At 37.7% G+C, this 23,448-nt stretch overlaps 1 protein-coding gene across 3 annotated transcripts in view; it reads right to left on the bottom strand.

Moving 5' to 3' along the window:
• Nucleotides 1-23,448, bottom strand: part of LOC126474868 (dynein heavy chain, cytoplasmic) — a 231,166-nt gene that overhangs the window by 156,974 nt on the left and 50,744 nt on the right. For 2 of the 3 annotated variants that reach the window (XM_050102347.1, XM_050102348.1), the window contains exons 11-21: nucleotides 22,819-23,057; nucleotides 18,225-18,359; nucleotides 17,263-17,301; nucleotides 11,025-11,096; nucleotides 10,621-10,884; nucleotides 8,815-8,958; nucleotides 4,967-5,233; nucleotides 4,632-4,753; nucleotides 1,673-1,856; nucleotides 1,426-1,539; nucleotides 1,195-1,341 (exon numbers count right to left, since the gene is read on the bottom strand). In XM_050102347.1, coding sequence (XP_049958304.1) covers nucleotides 1,195-1,341; nucleotides 1,426-1,539; nucleotides 1,673-1,856; nucleotides 4,632-4,753; nucleotides 4,967-5,233; nucleotides 8,815-8,958; nucleotides 10,621-10,884; nucleotides 11,025-11,096; nucleotides 17,263-17,301; nucleotides 18,225-18,359; nucleotides 22,819-23,057 — 1,727 coding nt within the window. The remainder of the gene's footprint in view (nucleotides 1-1,194; nucleotides 1,342-1,425; nucleotides 1,540-1,672; nucleotides 1,857-4,631; nucleotides 4,754-4,966; nucleotides 5,234-8,814; nucleotides 8,959-10,620; nucleotides 10,885-11,024; nucleotides 11,097-17,262; nucleotides 17,302-18,224; nucleotides 18,360-22,818; nucleotides 23,058-23,448) is intronic. The other variant, XM_050102349.1, reaches the window with a different exon arrangement.

Here is a 23,448-nt window from a genome sequence, read left to right as displayed (position 1 = left end):
ATGAAAAGATGAGGAAATAGCCAACAATTCTCAAGAAACACAAAAAGGACTGTTCGTTACACAATTTAACACTCCACAGAAAACATATTGTTCAAATTTTATGTGAAACAGACTAATTACTCCTGTAAATCATAGTAAAATAGTTATTTACACAAACATTTTTACAACAAACATCTTCTGAAACAATTTCAAACATAATGTAATTTGCCGTTCACAAAAGTCACTTTTGTATCTGCTGAGGCACGACAATGCCACAAAACCATTATGTTGGCATAAATGTCACTACTCTAACCAATGATGTGTGCTCATACCAGAAGCTGCTCTGGGGAAGAGGAAACACTCAATATGTAGGTCAATCTATGGGAGAGCAGATATTCCAAACGCCACTTAGAGATCCTTGGAGAAAAAGCACAAAAAGTGACCAAGGAAAATCATCAAAACAACTGATGTGCAGAACCAAGAGCAAGGCACAATATGAAAGCCACGTCTCTGTAAGTCAATCTCACTCTAAGAGCCCACAAGCCAGCCTACACTGCCAACATACGCAAGTCAATGGTTCTGCCCACACGACACTCAATGTGCAGCATCCATGATAGCTTCTCTCACTACTATTCGCGAGATCCACACCTACTCATCTGTCGCCTAATGTACATTCACTGGTGGGGATACTAAACTCTCTACAAGGACAACGATTATTTCTAGAAAAGTTGCCAAAACTATGCTAATCATTAGTGAAATTTGAAAGGAAAACATGCATTCTCAATGAAATTTAGGAAACTCACCATACTGTTCACAACATCAATAATTTCCTAATTTTATGAGTAATGCTTTACTTCAGTGCAGTATTATACAATGATTACCACCTCTGAGACTTTCCCTTAACCATTTGTACTGCTTATCCCACAACATTTCAGCTATCTTCTTACTATTTCATTAGTAAAGCTAACCACAAATATGCTAACACATAATTTGTTTCTTAGAATCAGTTTTATGAAATTTAAATTTAACCATAATAATCAAAATACAGAAAATTTCTTTACCTGCATAATGAGTTAATATACTGCCACAAACACATACTATTCTAGATCAATACATTTCTAAGATTACTATTTTAATTAACATAAAACCGAACAGTTTTAAACTTATGGGTAGTACTGTATATCACAGCTAAGGAGATTTTATTTAAACACAAACCTGTGACTGTATTGATGAATCCTTGCGCTTTATTATTTCATTAAAAGCACTCCATTCGCCTACAATGTTGTCAACATGTAGCCAAGAACTTGGGAACTGAAATCGCTGCCTCTCCAAGATTAACTGTCCTTCACTGTACACATCCACCTGAAAGTGTGCGATACGTAATTATTCTGCATTTCTTTACAACACAAAAATTAATGATGAAATAAGTAAATAATTTTTATGTACCTGTTTTTCCCAGGCCTTCATCTTTCTCTTTAGACTTTGCACGTATGTTATGAAAGTGACTGCATCAGATGTGCTTGCTGCTTCAATACTCTGTTGCTCTAGTTCACTGCGAGACTGATTTTTAAAAAAATCATTTTAATTAAAAAAATATTTTCCAAAAAAATTCACTTACTATTAACACTGTGTGAAACAGTACAGCAGACTGAAATGAATACTCTAAGAAGAAAAAACTAATTCATGTAAATACCTTAGAAACTTGGGAATGAAATTGAGCCATTTCATTTCCTAGCAGAGAACCAAATTTAGCAAGTGTCTCCTTGTGCCAAGAGTCATACTTGAGTGATACTTTGCTTTGTACCTTGGCATAATCAATCACAATTGGACCAAACTCCCGGCGTGTATCTGATGTGTCAAACGTAGTTCGTGATTTCCTGAAAGCAAGTTCTTTTAGTAGCATCTGGTGCGTACATGATGTAATCATGGACTGTCTGATTCACAGGAGGAATCTGTTTATAACACTGTGCCCACAGGAGTACAGTAAACACAGAGGATAGCAACAAGTAAGCTTGTGAAAATGACAAACCAGATGATATCATCAATCTCAATACCAGAGAGCAGTTCAAGGTGATCATACACAGAAGAAAGCAAACGATCCCATTCCTAATTACATCATTTGAGATAAGCAACTCATATTCAGTAAATAACTCTTATTTGTTGCCAGCTACCAAGCAATATCTACTAGTACATTTGTTGTGATATTAACAAAACAGTGCAAGTAAAAATTACACTTCCAAATATATGACCCAAGAAATATCACTCTTTCCCTTGACCTGTAAATTTCTTCAAAATTCTCATATTTAATTAAATTTTGCCCGACTGCTGTAAGGACTATGTAACAGAGGTAACACTATAAAAGTCAGATCTTTATTGGGGATGTAGTAAAAATGATGGAGATCACTAGTTAAACATGAATTCAGGATTATGGACTGTGAAGATAAAAGAATTTGGATGTATGTGCTAAATATAAGAGCAATTAAAAATGCAGAAAATGATGTAACTGACACTGGTGGAAATGTGTGATGAAGAAATAAGGGCCAAAATGAAAAGGCCAAAGACGTCTTGCATGATGTATTATATAAGATCACAATCTGAGTATGAGAATACACAGAGCATAAATGATTTTAAAGAAAGTCCAATAAAAGTCACTTTTCAGTTGACACTTGTCACATGCACTAGAGCATTGTCACAATGGTCTTGAGCTGCACAACAGCTAAGGCCTTGGTCAACCAGCTGTGACCATAATGTATGGCTTCCCAATGCGGTCAACACCGAGTGAACAGACTGTTAGCAGGGCTCAGCATTCCATTTGCTAAATTATATTTGTGTCATACGGATCATCTGATGTCATGTAGGTGTACCCCAAGTGAACCAATGTTTTGTGACGGCACATTGTCAGAATCAAATGCTTCATTCGTGACATTCAAAGCTCTCATCAGAAGAATTCTGTTTCAAAGCTTAACGTGTCAGTTAAAAAGTAATTTTAATCAGACTATACTGGTGACACACTAAATGAGATGATATATGTGAAATCCCTTGGTATTCACTCAAACACCAAGTTAAAACACAGTCAGCACATTAAATGGAGGACTCAAAAGATCGCAATACCACACAAAAGGCAACGGAATATTCAGCCTATTGCACTATGTCACAGAACAGAGTTACACATAACAAAGTAACAAAGAACTCATGAGGCAGATGTTTTTGTAATGTATTGGAAACTAGAGCACAGAGCATGGACATAAATGCAAATAATTATTTGTGCAATGAACTGGCAGGAAGTGACAGAGTGTGAGAAATGACTGACACAGAGAGTAACTTATCATTTTGCTTTGTGAGTGAATCAAGTAACTTTTCTTCTTCTTCTTCTTCTTCTTCTTCTTCTTCTTCTTCTTCTTCTTCTTAGCATTTTTCCCATGCTAAGCAGGGTCTGCTCGTTGACACATCTGCCTCCATTTGGGTCTGTTAAGGGCATCTTCGTAGGTGGCATTGATTAATTCCGTATTCTTCTATATACAGTCCATCTATTGGGTCTTGGGTCTGCCACAAGGTCATCGGTCATTTATGTCTAGGAGCATAGCTGTTTTTTGACACCGAGTCTGCTTTAGTAAGCATTACATGTCTATCATCTGAACCTGCATTCCCGTAGTTTGTCCGAGATTGGTGTAAACCCAAGTCACAGTCTAACGTTGACGTTTGTTGCATAGTCAAATCGGGTAAGCCCAAGGGACCATAAGAGCATATGCATTTCCATCATCTGCTGAGCACGATCATGCTTCATTGTCATTGGCCGACACTCTGACCCATAAAGTACAATTGGAAATACTACTGTCCCATAAAGCTTTGACTTAAGGCATAGAGGCATATGGCAATCACACAGCATGCCAGTCACCTGGTGCCATTTCATCCAGCTGGTGTTAACAAGGCAACGGACATCCAGTAGACTTTCACCATCCACTGCATATGAGTCAGCCAAGATATTTGAATTGCTCCAATTTCTGCAGGTCTTCTCCACTGACTTTGTTCCACCAGTTTCAATAAAACACTCCATGTATTCTGTCTTCTTGATATTCAGTCGGAGGCCAAATTTACCAAGTCATTGATTCCATTTGTTGACTTATCAAGTAAGTTGTAACCATGATAAGTTACTTGATAAGCTAACTAACTTTTAATGGTTATAAATATCAATTTTGTACATAAAGAGAAGTGTTGCAAGTAAGTTTCATTACAGTGGCCTTATACTGACACCCTATCAATTTGAGGTACTCTAATTGCCACAAGGACCTCAGGACAGTAGGCAAAGAAGGAGAGGAACAGACTGTATTGTAGACATTGACAGTAGAATCCAAAACACAAGAAAACAAATAATTCACTGTTATCTATAGCTTCCTAATATCTTAATGTTTGCCCAGCAGACACATCTGTACTTTGCATCTGCTGCAGCTACACACCTATCTCCAGAAGATGGGTTCCATCTTTGCATCCTTTTTCCTCCTCCAATCAGACCTCAACTAATTACAAAAGAGGCTACTAATTGACTGAGTAAATATAAACTCTGTTCCACTGTGAGTTGTCAAACATGTTGACATGCCTTGCTCAAATCCTTAGCAGATGTCATAAGAAGAAGACTAAGATGGCAATATACTCACTTTATATCATGTAGACACTTCATCCAAAGATCAATATTTTCTCCGAGCTTTCCGTAGAGATTATCTGACTGTAGGTCCCACAATGACTGGAAGCAAAGCCACTCTCCAACATACTTTTGTACCTATTAGCAGAAAAACATATTTCAGCATGATATGTACTGTCACTGAACATGAGTAAAAAGAATTACTGAAAAAGTTTAAAAAATATTTTTGAAGGCAGCTCTTACACAAGAAGACAAAACACTCATTTGCAATCCCATGCATATTTAATTGTATTTACGATTCTATCTCGGATTTTCAGTTCTATAGAAAGATACTCTTCAGAGGTCACTCACCTCCTTAATCTTGTTTTCAATAGCATCATATGCTGACTCAAGTACATTACAACCCTGGGGCAATTTTGTGAGAAGGTTGCGATATGTTGGTGAAGATGGGCGGTCAAGAGCAACTTGATACCTGGAGCTTTGTAATCTTGTCTGTGAAGTCACTATAGCTTGCCATGCAAACAACTGTTGCATTATTTGAAAACGAGCTTCTTCTATACTCGGATACAGATACATGATCTGATTTGTGATTCTCACTTCATGCACCATTACTTGAATCTGAAATGCAAATACCATATTAATATTCTGAAATCTGCAAACACAGAAGAGTTGTTACATCTTCTGTTTTAACGTATACAGCGATATAGCTACAGCTGCACATTACCAAAATATAAACCATACTGCACAACCTTTGAAGGCTCTTCTATTTATACGAATTTATAAAACTTCAAAGTGTAACTGACACTTTCATTTAAGTATTTTACTTTTCCAAACAAACATTTAATGTTTTCTCCATCACTCTGTCAAATCCATCTCACCTTTAAGGGTAAGGGATACTTATAAATGGTAAAAAAAATGAAAATTTTTTATGATTTTGTTAAGTTCTATAGTCTTTTCTGATTACTTTGATATATACATTATAGGGTTCCAAATGAAAAATGTCAAATTTTAAAGTTATGGTCATGTATGCCGCCATGCCCCCTTTATTTCTGTTAAAGAAACCAGTATTATTCCGAAAAGAATTGTGAACTTTGTTTCCAGCAACTATAAGTATGATACATTGTATATGCTGGTAACAGTGCAGGTTGCTAGTGTCTGTAAATGATTATCTTTGTTAGTATTTGCTTTTGTATCGCTGAAGCAGTTTGTTCAAGTGTTACTGAATGTTTGTTGCCCAAGTGCTACATATATTTCTGGAAGTACACATCCTTTAGTGTGCAATAAATACGAACTATGCCACACATCAAGAAATTCAATAAAAGGAAATTCCGTGGTAACCAGTTCACAAACAAAGCAAGCCACAATGCTGAAAGTAACTTCTGTATCAGTTCTTCAGGGAAGAAACTCCCACACGGCACGCCTCCTGGTGATTCAAATATTTGTGTTAACAATGACACTGTTTGTAGTGGATTTGTTGCTGTTTATGTGGGCATCTTATCTTCTTTGATAAAGGAATTGGCTAAATGTAAACACTGTGATGGTGTAGGTTGTCTGGAAATGACTGAACAACAAAGTAGCAGGAAGGGTTTAGCGTCAAAATTAGTTGTTCTGTGTAGATCCTGCAATAAATCTACCTCGAAAATGACTTCGAACATTGTGCATAATTCATATGATGTGAATCTGAAGTTAGTGTATGCAATGCATGCAATAGGAAAAGGAAAAAAGGCTGCTCAAACGTTTTGTGGTTTGATGGACCTTCCTCCTCCTCCTCCTAGTTGTTTCAGCAAGTACATAACAATACTTTTAGGTGCCTTGATGGTTGTGTCTAAAGCATCTACAAAACGTGCAGTAGAAAAACCTGTAAATATTAGTGGAACCACGAACATCGATGTTGCACTTGATAGGACATGGTAACGTCAAGGACATCGTTCCTTGAATGGTGTAGTCAGTGCTACTTCTCTGGAGAATGGAAAAGTTGTTGATGTTAAGTGCTTATCTAAATACTGCCACACATGTCATGGTAACACTGAAGGACTATTGAACATCTGTGTTCTAAGAATTATGATGGTTACACTGGAGGTATGGAATGTGATGGAGCTCTAAAAACATTTCAGAGGTTGGTGAGCTTTAATAACGACAGATACACAAAGTACCTAGGCAATTGTGACTAAAGCTTTCAATAAAATTAATGAGTTCAATATTTATGGTGATACCTTGACAAAACTGTAATGACCACCCTGTTCACGGACTTTGCCCTAAAGGAGCAGATTCTTGGTGTGGTTACCAAAAACCAAAAGAAAATTGTCAAATATACCATCATAAGCATTCTCTTCCAAATCCTGTTATGAATGAAATAAAACCAATTTTCAGATACCTGAGTGACCTTGTTCTGCTTAGTAAATGTCTCCATTGGGCACTCAGAATACAAATGAAAGTTTCAACCACTGCATACTAGAAAGATTACCCAAGAATGTTTTTATAGGACTTAATACATTAAAAGTTGGTGTACTAGAAGCAGGGATATGTTTCAATGATGGAGTAATAGGAAGGCTGGAGGCCCTGAGAAATTTTGTCATAAAATGGGGCTCTAATATGGAAGATCAACTGCTTGCGCATGGCAGACAACGGGTGCGTGAAGCTGAAAGATTCGCTCTTCAAGTTACCAAAGAAGCTAGAAGTGCTAAAAGGAATGGCAAGATGAAGCTTGAAGATGAAGAAATGCAGCAGGATGAAAAATATGCTTCAGGAATGTTCTGAGGCACAGTTTAATTGGACTCGTATCTTCATTTGCAATTTCCTGCAAGTTTTATTTTTCAGAATTCAGGAAAAGTGTGTTGCATTACCTGATATCAACAAAAATCTGTTAACATATACATTATAAACAGTGCCTGAAAGAAATAGGTGTTGATTTTTTCATAATATTGAGCCAGAAAAGTACCCTGTATTCTTAAGAAACAGCACAGCTTTATGTACGCTTTTTCAAATTTTCTTTTAAAAAGAGCACTGCTATTTTCATAACAATACAAAATACTCTCCATGCAAAGAAAGGTGATACTTACCCTGTTGCTCCGTTCAAATAATTTAACTTTGTATTCTGATGCAAAAGAAACTACTTGTGTCAGTAAATGGTATGCTCTACGGCTTACAAAACTCATTACAAGTTTCAGACACAGGCTTCAGCAAGTAGGTTACTGGTCTACTCAATCTGAATCCTTAAAAGTTATTTCAATTAATTACAAATGACATTTAAGCGTTTCAGGTAATATGCAAAATCTCTACCATAGACTAAGAAAAATGTTAAAATGCACAAAAACAATGGAATAGAGAATTCGTTGTTATAGATGAACAGCTTTAATTAGTGTACTGACACACAGAAAATGTTATGAAAATGTATAAACTTGACAGTTTACTGTAGTTAGTATTGTGGTGTAACAAATCACTTCAAGAAAAAAGACCTGTTGACCAATGGCTAAATCACCAACAAATGGTGATTATGACCACTGGAAGTCATTTTTGTGTTAATAGAAGTCTGTTTCAACTCTCATACCAAGGGAGGAATTTTGTGTGTGTGGGGACGGGGGAGGGGGAGGGGGAGGGGAAGGGGAGGGGAAGGGGAGGGGGAGGGGAGGGGGCAGGGGGAAGGGGGGAGGGGGCATGCACGTGCATGCAGGATGGACACCATACATATGCCAGACAGGGTGACGACAGCAGTCTTTCTGTGAGTTACAGCACTTGCTGATTCAGCAGTTTACTAGATACCACTATTGTCCCACCTAGGAATTGTGCTGGAAGCATGGAAGAGGAGACCATGTTGTCTGCATTGCCAAAATAAATGACTTCTTTTACTTAGTGTGACAGCTATGTATTGAGAGGTACAATTTGGACAGACAAGCATCATCGGAGAGGAAGTTTTGTAAATGAATAATATATTGAGTGATACAGTGCTGTATTGGAAAGAACTATATACACACACTTATCAAAGAAGAATTCAATATCATTTGGCAGAACTTCATTTCTTAAACGATATTTAAGCTAGCACAGAAGTTGCAGCCGACACAGCATCTGAAGATACACGATAAAAGTGATGGTTAATTCTGGTGGTGTACTGCAATAAAATTCAGCCTGAGGAAATTAGCAATGGTGAACAAAAACTTGTTCCACAAACTGTATACCGAACATAACGCAGAACATTTCCCTACCTGTGGATCTCCTCCAGGCTTGTGTGTAGGCTGTGCTGGGGCATCTGTATCCATGCTGTGGTCAATCTCCTTCTTTTTACCATTTAGTGCATTGGTCCAAGCTTGTATCCCAGCCTGCAATCGAGCTGCCAAGTTCTTCTCTACCTAAAATTAAAGGAAGAAAAGCTACGTCAAAAACACACCTAATTACACTTTCATGAAAACTTATGATATCTTACAAAAAAATTACTAATTAGCTCCAGTGTAATTACTTCTTTAGCCCACACACAGAGATACACAATACTTTTCCTTTCCACTAGCTACAACTGTTCCAGGTATCAACCTCTTAACACACACTCAAGAGCCAAAATATCAGAGTATATCTCAGAGCACCATGTAAACATTTCCGCACATGATAACATACAACTTTTGACACAAATGTTGAACAATTGGAACTACGTGTTAAGGATCATTTTTTGTCCTCCCTCCTGAATTAAGGATCATTTTTTGTCCTCCCTCCTGAATTAAGGATCATTTTTTGTCCTCCCTCCTGAATTAAGGATCATTTTTTGTCCTCCCTCCTGAATTAAGGATCATTTTTTGTCCTCCCTCCTGAATTAAGGATCATTTTTTGTCCTCCCTCCTGCAGTAACTAACATTTTTTGTCCTCCCTCCTGCAGTAACTAACATTTATTGTCCTCCCTCCTGCAGTAACTAACATTTTTTGTCCTCCCTTCTGCAGTAACTAACATTTTTTGTCCTCCCTTCTGCAGTAACTAACATTTTTTGTCCTCCCTCCTGCAGTAACTAACATTTTTTGTCCTCCCTCCTGCAGTAACTAACATTTTTTGTCCTCCTGCATACTGATGGCAAAAGCCACTTGTGTGTTTTCTTTTCATTATCTTCCTCCCCTCCATTATTGGTTCTAACAGACTTCCTAATTAATTCCTAAACAGTCTTGCTTACTACATCTCTCTTCTCTTTTGCTGGTAAAAAAAAAAACTACTGGCGCCAAAAGCTGCCGTTTATGTCACCTTTTGTGTATCTGCACCTGCTATTTCACAGTAATATTTTCTATTTTTATATGGTTTTAGTTTTATTTTGGGTATTATCTTCCTTACAGATGTTACAACAAATGTAAAAAGGACCTAATCATGGCTGTGCTTCCCCCCTCCCCAACTCATTGGGTGCCCTTGCGAGTTCCAAGGTATGTTCAGCCTGAGAACCAAGACAAAAATTAGTAGCAAATGAGAGAATTCCATTGAATAATACAGAAAATGACAAAGTGTCTTTTCAACTGTGTAACAAAAGGTACCTTCGGCTTCAAAATTATTTATTATCAGCATATATCAAGGAACTTCAACTTGATGACACAAAGCAGTTCTTTAAGTCAACAAGCATTCTTAACTATATTCAATCATCAACAAATATGTCTTAACTTTCATCTAGTCATCGTGGAACATCTGTTTCATTAATAACCAATCTGAATGAGTGGCCACCTTCGTCTCATTTATTACTATATAATATCTTGCACTGTTTACATATTTGCTTAAAAAGTGGAAAAAATTCATTAAGCACTACATAGTACATGTTATGTTTCATGCTTTCAGTACTTAGCAACAGGTTTGAATGCTTTTCAGCGCTTATGCCCAATTATGATACCACAATGTTAGATACACTACTCTGACAATCCTTACCACTGATTCATCTGATTTGAGCAGATTGTTAATCCTTTGCCTAAATATAAAACCCCATTTAAAAAATAAAATACAATACACAAAAAGATCTTGAATACGAAATAATATAATATCTGAAGACTGAACTAACCTCTTCATCCAACCTGTTGACCCAGATATGAAGGTTGGAGTATTGGCGTAAACTGAGATCATCAACAGCATGTTGTATCTTTCCAAGAATGTCTGCAAAGGTATTAGCCGAATATGGACAAGTTTCAAGGGAACGGACATCCACATCCAGCTGTTCCTCAACGAACAGCAGATCTTCTACTTTTTCTTGGAAACTAACCACAACTTCCGCTAAGCGCTGTACATATGGATCCAGCTTGTAACTATCCCAGACTAATCCAATACCCTACAATGTAATAAGTCCACACATTAGCATAAATCTATAACAATTTCATTTTTCATCTACAATGTAATAGTAGTAGTAGTAGTAGTAGTAGTAGTAGTAGTATATATGTAAAGACGAAAAGAAAAAAACCCAGTTCTCACCTCTGCAATCAGTGACTGAACTTCTTTCCTCATACCTGCAACCAAAGGTATAATGCTGGCTTTGTCTTCAATCTGAAACAACCCACAGAATGCTGTATACACTGCAACCCAATTAAATGTGACAAAGAAATTAGAATCACTGAAAATCTACAAAGGACAAATATCTCAGTTCTAAATTTTCCTACATAATGATTCAAATTATAAAAAAAATGAAATTAAGGAAAACTGCAGAAATGTTTCTGTGCAGAAACAGTCACAAATTAAATTTACATTCAGATTCTCAATCAAAGTGAGAGTACAGCTTCAGCTTACTACATAAAAACACATATTACAACCAATGAAAAGATAAAAATACCTAAAAACATGCTTCAAATACAAAGCAGCTAAACACTTGTTTTTGTAAGCACGTGACATTTCTAAGTCTTTCAAAATATTGATCTTAACATCAACTTCAAACACTGAAGACAGAAACTGAAGCTAAATACATATAATACAGCAATTAGTTACAGATTCACCAATTTCAAGATATGTTAACAAGTTTACAATAAAGGAAAACGAAATAATTTATCCTGACTGAAGTGTAAAAAAACATGAAAAATTCATAACAGAAGTATTATGTTTGGACTGGTCACAATTTCTGCATTCAGTGATCATAATAATTTTGTCTAGTCCTGCAAACACTATAAGCATTACATTCTTAAAAAATACCTGCTACAAACCAATGATAAACAAGTTATCACTAAACCAACAATTGCTGGAAGTTTATTTCATTATTTCCAATGGCAGTAACCAACTGACTAATTATTGGCAGGGAATTACCTAAGCAGTTGCTGAATGTAATAGCATTTCTATAAAGGATACCAAATATTTTAACCACTGCAGCATAAGTAAAGTTCCTGCATGTCTAAAGAAAGCAATATGCAATACCAAGCATTCCTGTTGTTACAAAAATATGGCTTTCCACTTGTTACAATTTGAAACTTCCAGGATGGAAACAAAGTGCAGAGAAGCAACCACTCACTTGTTACTGACATTTGTGGTGAATAGAAACATTTAACAGTGGATTGTCATTACTAACTTTATACACACACACACACACACACACACACACACACACACACACACACACACACACACACACACACAGAGAGAGAGAGAGAGAGAGAGAGAGAGAGAGAGAGAAGTAATTCAAAAGCTTATAACAACTCTGTGCTGTTTTATTATTTTATGAATCTCTTATTTATCAGCGAAAACTAACTGGTTGCCTTTCTTCATTTATGTGCTTTTCAGAAAATGCAACAAACTGAGCTTAGAAAAGTGACAAAGTTGCTTTGTCTGCATGGTAGTCCAATGGCTTAGAAGACATTTGCACAATCAAAAATTATGCAACATATTAATTACCATAAGTATCAATCTTATCATTGTTTCATGCTTCATTGTTAAGTAGAATCAAAGGTAAGTAATTAATATGAGAACACAAACTCAATATCTATACAGCCAATGAATTAATGTAGCTTTGCTGAAGACAATTTGTAAAAGCACATTAACTGTTAGTACTGTTGCAAGCATACAATTTAAAAAGGTCACTGTCCAAAAGATTGAGGGATAGGAAAATTTCTTAGTTGTAAAAAGACTACCATTATACATTTATTGGGAGTGCCTAGCCTCAGTGCTGCTGCTTAATCAGGCCTCAGGTAGAGACACGAGGCAGAATATGGGGTAGGGCAGAGTCAGCCACTCAAACATTCCATTCACATAACTCTGTCTGTACAACTGCCATACCCATCAAAAACTGCCTCCATGCCCTCCCCACCACCACATAAGATAGTTCTTCATATCAATCATGAAGAAAGATTAGGTCGAAGATCTCATAAAACATCAATCCCGTACCACCTATTGCAATCCAATCTCAAAGGAATTTTATGAATGCCATTCTGAGGTAGTCATTTTTAAAATACGTCATATGCAGCAACAACATTACGAAATCATTAATAACTTCATCAACAGACTTTGACACTGAAAAAAAAAAAAAGGGTATGAACTGTTTTGAGTAAAGTACAACTTACCATATTTTATATAAATAGCGTAAAAAATTTCTCTAGTAACATACAATGGGTTCATAGCAACCGTTAACATAATTGATCTCTTCATCAGAATGACCATAATAAACTACAGCACCGAAAATAGAAAAAAAAATTGTATTACCATTATTAGGCGAGGCACTCTGACACATACATCATTAGAGGTGTGAAATGCAATGTTCCAATAACCGGTACCTTCAGCCTCCAACATCACAATGATTTGGCAAGTATAAATGTGGATACAGACACCTTGAGGTGTTGCGTATTCGGCTGGATATCAGTGCCGTTCATGCACAATATTTCAATAACGTGGCTACTTACCTTCATCACGTGCTACCTGAGACCGGGCATAGAGTGGAATAGGCCCAGTATTTATACCTACAGCCTCCTCTCCCTCCCCATGGCCATTTACACACCTGGAACCTAAGTGGCAAGTGTTTAATGACACCACTTTGAAAGGTATTCAGCAGGAGCTTCAATTTTGCAACATCTCCCAGAAATGTGGATATTTTCAGTTTCATCAGTACAGTGGACCAACTAGCCAACACACTTCAATCAAATGTAGCGGAAGAAATTTGCTGGGAGACGTGCGGGGTACTCGTCAAGACAATGCATCCAAAATCGAACATCAAGTGATGAGAGGCTTTGCCAGCTTACAAAGGGAACTGCAGCCATTTTGTAGCAGGCTGATTATCAATAGGAAGTGTGTCAACTTCTGGAGGATCCTGCATAGGAGCCTTTGGAATGTGACCTTACAAAAGGACAAGACCATCAGGGATCTCTTTAAGAAAATGGATATGCCCCACAACCCATGAAACAACTACGATAGAGAGTCAGTTTCACCTAGACTAAATAAGCTGCCAAAAGTAGACACTATGCCCAACTGTCAGCAACAATGGTGAATCAATGTAGCCGACGACAAAGTTCTGGAAGAAACTTTTTTCCCCATATGTGTATTCATCACATCCACAACTCTGAGGATTTTTTGTAGTCTCAAGCAACTACATATCACAGAATGTGACAATGGTCAGTTTTGGTGTGATTATGAGAATTGGTTTGTGGGGTGCTCAACAGCACGGCCATCACGCCCGTACGAAGTCCAAATTTTTACAAAGTCCATTTTCTTTTCGCAATCCAATCTCGTCACTCTCACAAATGATGGTGATGAAATGATGAGGACAACACAAAGATCCAGTCCCCGGACATAGAACATCCCCAACCAGGAATCGAATCTGGGACCCCGTGATTCAGAGGCAGCAACACTAGCCCAAAGACCACGAGCTGCGGACTGTTTTGATGTGGTATCCCTGTTTAGCAAGGTGCCACTGAGAGACCCACTGGAACTGACTGCGGAGGAATCTGACAATACTCCGTTGGACCTATTCAGGCATATACTGCCTTCAGTTTATTGCATGTACGGGGGCCAATCTTACAAGCAGAAAGGAGGTGCAGCCATGGGCAGCCCTCGGCTGTGGCACACCTGACCTGTGGGGAATCTATTTCTGTCAAAATCGGCACAATTCTCAGGAAGAATAATATGATGTGTGTGTTCCATCTACCTACCAAAACAAGAAGACTACTGGGAAATATTAAAGATGACCTGGTATTTCAGAAACCAAGAATTTGTAACATACCTTGTCAATGTGGCATGTCTTACATTGGCCAAACAACTAGGACAGCAGACATCTGAAGCAAAGAACATAATAGGCACACCTAACTAAGACAGGCAACTAAATCAGTCATTGCCAAGTTTCGAACTCAATCTTTCCAAGAATTATGACGGCACGATGGTTCTGGCAAAGATCTGCAGATACTGGGGTAGGGTTATAAGAGAAAGGTGACAGAAAACTTCATGAATTGTGTAATTGGGTACCAATTCAGTAGAGCCTCATATGCTGCACTGAAACTGCTGAAAATTTAACAGGGTAGCAGCGTAACTCCACATAAGAAGAACAGAGTTTAGACATCGGGAATGAACCCAGACAGAGCACCAGGCACACTGGACCGAAGACGGGACATCACAGGATGCTTATAGTGGGAGTTGATCACAGGGTGAACTCTGGAACTGCACTGAACTGAGAACTGAACATGAGCACTCAGCCAGGCACACTGGACAGAAGATTTAACACCCAAGGACACCTCTCTAGCGGGAACGGACTGGAGATGGAATGCCTGGAACTGGCCATTGAGGGTGAAGATCATAGGTATAAATACTGGGCCCATTCCACTCAATGAGCAGTCTCATGTAGTACCTGATGAAGATAACAAATGACACTGTCAAAATATTGTGCATGAACAACGCTAATATACGGCACAATACCCCACACCTCAAGATGTCTGGGAAACCTTAAAGAATTACAATGTAGACATGGACTGCCATTTGTTGACCGCCTGCTGATACTATCCTACCCACGACTCCAGTTCAGAGATCACAGCAAGAGTCTGCCGGAACTAACTTGAGCAATTCAATTCGTCCTTGATCTGGAGTGATTCCTAATGAAAAGCTTCAGCTTTTTTTATGAAAGAGCACAGCTGTCAGTTATTGCTATTATGCATTTGTGTTTACATTGTCTAGTATGTACAATGACAATTAAAATAACTGACTCTCTGGATCCACTCTTCACTGCTGAGAGTAGTGGTGTCCCCACTTAAACTGTGTGTTACGTAACAAACAACCATACAATGTTCCAGCAGACTTCCCATATGCAGCTAAGGTTAATGAGAATGAAATTGTGCAGATGTGTAGCTTCATTTAAAAAGCATAGAGAGAGCAATACACTGTATAGACTGAATACTCATGTAATTTTTGGTGACTGCATCTAAGAAAATTCTACTCCGTGAAATATTAAGTGTAGTCATTTTTCCTTAAGAGATAAAGTATGCTTTATTTATCAGTCTACAACAATCAGACAATTTTGGCCGCTACGGCATTATCAAGTGATCAATATGTACAGATAGCTCACAAAAATGTGTATAAAATCCACATTAAATCAACATAGTAAGGAAATCCAGTACTGTCCACACAGGATGAGGAAGGAAAGCAGCTGTGTTCTTTTTAACAAACTATTCTTGTTTTGGCATCAATTTAGGGAAGCCACAGAGAACAAAATTCTGGATGGTAAACACAAGGACCTGAACCCCAGTCTTATTAATTGCAAGCCCTTTCCTTTGACCACTGTGCCACCTTGCTCAGAAACAACTGTAGGCTGTACAAGGGGATGAACTGGTGAAAATGGGAACATCCAATTCTTTAACTTCAACAACATAATAAGCCCTACAATTACGCAAAATACGTGAGAAAAGAAGCATCACCATGCTGCTATTCACTGCATGTCAGTTTATGTGAACTTAATATTCTTCTGTATCAAGAGTTTGTTTTTCAGTAAGAGCCCACAAAAAAAAGTATAACATTAAATACACAAAACAGTTGAATTGTAACTACATAAATTTCTCCTCTGGATATAACTCAGATAAAGGAGAAACATATTTTCACACAATACGTGAAATGTTAGGCTTTATTATATGAAATACATGAAACAGATGCAAACTCAAACAGACAAAAGTTTTTTAACTGACACAAAACACAGAAGATAAACACAATCCACCTTTCTTTGGCCATTTGCAGTGCATGTATTGCATTTGCTCTGTAGGCATCTGTACTGCATGCATATAATGCAACAGCAGCCATTTCCTCCCTGTATTTGCTCTTTACAGGAAAAATACAGTAAGTAATTTAAACATAAAGCTCTATCAGGAGAGCAATAATGACTAAAGCTAACAGCTGACAAATACATGCAGTAATTCATCCTGTGTCATGCTATTTTTCATTCCTATATTACTTTCCAACAACAAAATGACCAAAGTCACTGACTTGGCCACCACACCAAAGGAACAGGGGATTAAAGTCTACAATTTATATCAACAGAATATTTACACACCAGAAGTGAACAAAGAACAAAATAATTATCGCAGAAAAGTATGTGAATGAACATCGCAGGAAATACTGTCTTCCATATAGATTCACAAAGCAAATCAGTCAGTCCAATAACACACATAACAGGAATTAACAGCACAGGCAAAATGCTCAGGCTCAAACAAACATTCAGGCAGTTAACAGGTATTAGTATTTTCGACAATTATGTGCTTGCTATCTCTACCTTGAATGACGGGCTATTGGGAGAACTCCGGTTCAAGAGCTGATGGATTGTAAGGAAGAAAAACAAAACATGTTAACATACATTAAAACTGAGTGCTGTTTCAAATGCACTCATGCTTATAGGATGTAATCATTTTTAACACAATTTCAAACTATAGGATAATTTCTAGAACTCATCACATCTAAATAACAAAACTTCTCTGGACATAACACAATCAATTCAAATTTTATGAACACATTTTTCATAGTACTTCATATTGCTAAATTAGCACTGATAGTACAGCAGCCAACATCCACTGTTCAGTCAACATCAATTCTATCAATATTTAGATCGTACCTAAAACTGAATCTCAGAAACTACCAACTGTAGTGAGCATTAAGTTACAATAATTACATTTCTAAAGTGAAATGAACTGTTTACTTTCATGCCCAAGCTGCCCGGCATTTGAAATGTGCAAAGTTACACAGTGGATGGTGGCTTTAAACTTTCACGTTAAGTCAGAAAATAATTTCTTTATGTCAGTTTCCTTAAGTCAATACTTTTACATGCACAGGAATAACTATAACAGACGGTAAGACAAACAAAAAACAGCAACAGATAACAGAAGTAGCACATGTGGCAGCAGGCTGCTCTCCAATTATTTTTCTGCAGAGGCCACACTGAAAAAATATCTTCTATAGCAATCACACAAAGAAACAAAGCATGCTAATAACAGATGTTCTATTGGAAAATCCTGAACTAGGAAAAAAAATGAGTTAATAGTTACTGTTAACAGTAACTAACAAAATCTGCACTCAAAGTATAGACCACACAAAATGACACAGTAAACTATCTTTGTTGGCAATAGTGATATTCTTTAAATGGCACTAACATTAAGTAAGTGGTTAGCAGTAGTAAGATTATGAGAGTGGTGTTTATGAAAATTTCTTTCTAATAGCTATATTAAAAACAACACTACACACCTTCTCCAGTGTTCTCTCATATGTCCTGACACTTTCAATTAAAGATATGGCCAAAGGATATATCTGGTTTGCTTGATGGGCTTTATTAACAATTGCAAGAGGAACTCTGAAACCCAAGTTCTTCAGATTTCGGACCTTAGACAAGAAAAAAAGAAATATTATTTTTAACATTAAGAATGCATAAAACAAACACACACACACACACACACACACACACACTATTACTACAACCAAACTTTGCAATATTTCTCACAAATAGGTTTCAATAAGCAACCACTTAATTTACACAAGACTCCATTTATTTCTGTACATGGGAACTCCTTAGGTCTAGTATCACACTATCTTCAACATTCTGCATTGCTTAAAGGCATCCTCATACAGGACCAGGCAGCTGATGCTGATGTGAACACAGGCCCAACACCCGACTTCACAAGTGACAGTGCCATTGGCACACAGGACGAGCTAGTTAATGCGTTCTGTACTCCCAGTGCCCTCTAGTGGCCATTGTCAGCTTTATTTGGTTCGAAATCAGACAGCTTCTTTATTAAAATAGATGCAAATAAAGTAGCTGCATTAAATTTGTTAGTGATTGTCAAAGATGAGTGGAGCAAATCAAAAATAAGATTCTTGACTCATCAATGCCTTGAACACTGAATTGCTGTTTGTGAATACTGCATAATGCTGTAAAACAATCTGAGACACATACTAGTAGAAGTTTTTCATTAACTCAACTGGATTTTCATCCCATTTTCAGTTTTAAATTGACTATAGTCCATGTAAATTGTAATGTCAGTTTACACATACATACTACCCAAATTCTCAATGTTGCATTGACTACCAACACTCTGAAGAAACATATGACACAGATTTCAAGATCAAAATTCATTTCACAGTTTCATTTGAATGGAAAAGAAGATTCTTCTGAAGCTTCTCAGCATCAATGAAAAATATATTTACTGGTAAGATACAAAACATGAGCCACTCCATAAACCCACAGAAAGTTTCATAGTAATGGACAGTTCCAGTGTGTAACTTGGGTTTACTGTAAAGACCAACTGCAGTCACATTATGATTTCTGGCCACTGGAGAAACAGTCCAGTCATTAGCCTTTGCAACACGATTTATTTATATATTTTTTTGAGTCATCATCAGCCTTCTGACTATCTTGACGCGGCCCACCACAAATTCATCTCCTGTGCCACCCTCTTCACCTCAGAGTAGCACCTGCAACTTACGTCCTCAATTATTTGCTGGATGCATTCCAATCCCTGTATTCCTCTACAGTTTTACCAATAAATTACTTGTCGTCATCGACAGTCCAGAGACTGGTTTGATGCAGCTCTCCATGCTACTCTATACTGTGCAAGATTCTTCATATCCCAATACCTACTGCAACTGCAACCTACAGCCTTCTGAATCTGCTTAGTGTATTTCTCTCTTGGTCTCCCTCTACGACTTTTACTCTCTACACTGCCCTCCAATAGTAATACTAAATTGTTGGTCCCTTCATGCCTCCGATCATGTTCTACAAGCCAATCCCTTCAAGTCAAATTGTGCCACAAATTTCTCTTCTCCCCACTCTATTCAGTACCTCTTCATTACTTACATGATCAACCTATCTAATCTTCAGCATTCTTCTGTAGCACCACATTTTGAAAGCTTCTATTATCTTCTTGTCTAAACTATTTATTGTTCATGTTTCACATTCATACATGGCTACACTCCATACAAATACTTTTAGAAAAGACTGTCCAACACTTAAATCTATATTCGATATTAACAAATTTCTCTTCAGAAACTCTTTCCTCACCATTGGCAGTCTACATTTTACATCCTCTCTACTTTGACCATCATCAGTTTTCTGCTCCCCAAATAGCAAAACCCATCTACTACTTTAAGTGTCTCAGTTTCTAAACTAATTCCCTCAGCATCATCCGATTTAATTAGACTACATTCCATTATCCGCATTTTGCTTTTGTTGATGTTCATCTTATATCCTCCTTTCAAGACACTGTCCATTCCATTCAACTGCTCTTCCAAGTCCCTTGCTGTCTGACAGAATTACAATGCCATTAGCAAACCTCAAAGTTTTTATTTCTTCTCCATGGAATTTAATTCCTACTTCAAATTTTTCTTTTGTTTCCTTTACTGCTTGCTCAGTATCCAGACTGAACAACATCGGGGATAGGCTACATCCCTGTCTCACTCCCTTCCCAACCTCTGCTTCTCGTTCATGCCCCTCGGCTCTTTTAACTGCCATCTGGTTTCTGTACAAATTGTAAATAGCCTTTTGCTCCCTGTATTTTACCCCTGCCACCTTAACAATTTGATAGAGTGTTCCACTCAACATTATCAAAACCTTTCTCTAAGTCTATAAATGCTAGAAATGTAGGTTTGCCTTTCCTTAATATATCTTCTAAGGTAATTTGTAAGGTCAGTGTTGCCTCACATGATCCAACATTTCTACAGAATCCAAACTGATCTTCCCAGAGGTTGGCTTCTACCACATTTTCCATTTGCCTAAAAAATTCGTGTTAGTATTCTGCAGCTGTGACTTTGTAAACTGATAGTTCAGTAATTTTCACACCTGTCAGCACCTGCTTTCTTTGGGGAAGGGATTATTATATTCTTCTTGAAGTCTGAGGGTATTTCACCTGTCTCATACATCTTATTCAGCAGATGGTAGAGAGTTGTCAGGGCTGGCTCTTCCAAGGCTATCAGTAGTTCTAACGGAATGTTGTCTACTCTCAGGGCCTAGTTCCGACATAGGTCTTTCAGTGCTCTGTCAAACTCTTCACACAGTATCGTATCTCCCATTTCATCTTCATCTACATCCTCTTCCATTTCCATAATATTGTCCACAAGTACATCACCCTTGTATAGACACACTATATACTCCTTCCACCTTTCTGCTTTCCCTTCTTTGCTTAGAACTGGTTTTCCATCTGAGCCCTTGATATTCATACAAGGTGTTCTCTTTTCTCCAAAGGTCTCTTTAATTTTCCTGTAGACAGGATCTATCTTACCCCTAGTGATATATGCCTCTACACCCTTACATTTATCCTCTAGCCATCCCTGCTTAGCCATTTTGCACTTCCTGTCTATATCATTTTTGAGACATTTGTATTCCTTTTTGTCTGCTTCATTGACTGTATTTTTATATTTTCTCCTTTCATCAGTTAAATTCAATATCTCTTCTGTTACCCAAGGATTACTACAAGCCCTAGTCTTTATACCTACTTGATCCTTGCTGACTTCACTATTTCATCTCTCAAAGCTACCCATTCTTCTTCTACTGTATTTCTTCCACCAGGTTGAGATTCATTGGGAGAGTCCTTAGAAAATGTAGTCCATCAACAAAGGAGGTGGCTTACAAAACACTCGTTCGACCTATACTTGAGTATTGCTCATCAGTGTGGGATCCGTACCAGATCGGGTTGACGGAGGAGATAGAGAAGATCCAAAGAAGAGCGGCGCGTTTCGTCACAGGGTTATTTGGTAACCGTGATAGTGTTACAGAGACGTTTAACAAACTCAAGTGGCAGACTCTGCAAGAGAGGCGCTCTGCATCGCGGTGTAGCTTGCTCGCCAGGTTTCGAGAAGGTGCGTTTCTGGATGAGGTACCGAATATATTGCTTCCCCCTACTTATACCTCCCGAGGAGATCACGAATGTAAAATTAGAGAGATTAGAGCGCGCACGGAGGCTTTCAGACAGTCGTTCTTCCCGCGAACCATACGCGACTGGAACAGGAGAGGGAGGTAATGACAGTGGCACGTAAAGTGCCCTCCGCCACACACCGTTGGGTGGCTTGCGGAGTATAAATGTAGATGTAGATGTAGAATGTTGTTATTTGATTCTGAATATGCCAAAAAAGACACGATTTTGATAGATCGTAACTGTGCTATAGCACAGAAATGGTATGCTTTCATAGCACCCAAATTATAACACTAAAAATGTTAACCACAGGAAGCCTTTGCCTACCAACAAGTAGTTGCCTGTCACTTTATTACAAAAAATTATAGCTAAAACAATACATTTTCAAGAGATCCTCAATTTGCCGATGCAATATTTTTATCACACATTCTATGAAAAACAAAATCCATCAAATATGATGTTTAATGCCATACAATATGGCAGATCCTATGTTCTGCTTGCGACATTAAACAATGTCCCATCTCACTGACCACATTCCTCTCCATGAGACAAAAATCTGACATGCCAGATCATTTATGTCACACACTGCAGTGTAGTGGAACATGTAATTCCACACTGTGACATTACCAGTTTCCTGTCCACGTGCGTTTTTACATCCCATGAGAGGACAGCTCATGTCTTTAAAAGATTTATTCAGATTAGTGATTTGCTTCCTGAACTATTAAATGGTTTCAGCTGAAAAGCAACAACTGATGCACCAGCAAAATCGCTGAATGGTGATTTCATTTTAAATGTAATTTCTTTCTGTAAAAATCCACACAGATTACACTAACATAAGGGGGCTACAATCAAAACTTTTCCCACCCAGATGAATTTGCTGTTCATATATCAATGAACAAGGTCATAGGGCCATAACAAACAATATGCCTAAGGCTTACCTCTTTTGAAAGCGTAATTATTTCTGGTAAGAAATTAACCCTCAGTTTGAGCACATTGCCACGACCAGTCCTCGAACGTTGGCTATCAATAGCAAAAATACGACCACCAACACCCAAGTTCCTTAACTGGACTTTCCGTGCCCACTCGTCAAAGATCTCTTGAGTGTTCAGCTTGACTCTGAAACTATCTCCATCAGCCTTCAAGTTTTGTCCTTCAATGTGGTTTTCCCAGCCTTTTCCTGGAACAATAAGTGCAAGGTCATAATACATGTGCCAGCAGAGAAAAACTATCACACAAGAGCATACCAGGTCGTGTAGGGAATAATCACTTATCATGATCAGCCTCACTTCGAAAGATGCAACATTTAAAAAAATCATTACAGACTTTCAAAGAGATTGTAAACCGAACATATAATTTAGCATGTATTCCCACAGTGAGTTTCTGTAAACAGTGACTGTGTCAGATGATAGTGCCACAGCAATGGATTGCTTAATCTCCATCTTTGTAAGCTATCATATAGCCAGAAGCTGAAGATCCAAATTAATATATTTGCACTGTTCATTTCCCCTAAATCAAGTTGTTTGTTTTGTTACCTTTTATCATGATGTGAAGTAATGATCTGTTACCAC

Source organism: Schistocerca serialis, chromosome 4 (assembly GCF_023864345.2).
Source record: "Schistocerca serialis cubense isolate TAMUIC-IGC-003099 chromosome 4, iqSchSeri2.2, whole genome shotgun sequence".
In the NCBI taxonomy this organism is placed as follows: Eukaryota; Metazoa; Arthropoda; class Insecta; order Orthoptera; family Acrididae; genus Schistocerca; species Schistocerca serialis.
The sequence above is the reverse complement of the archived record's forward strand: the minus strand, read 5'-3'. Positions and strand labels throughout refer to the sequence as shown.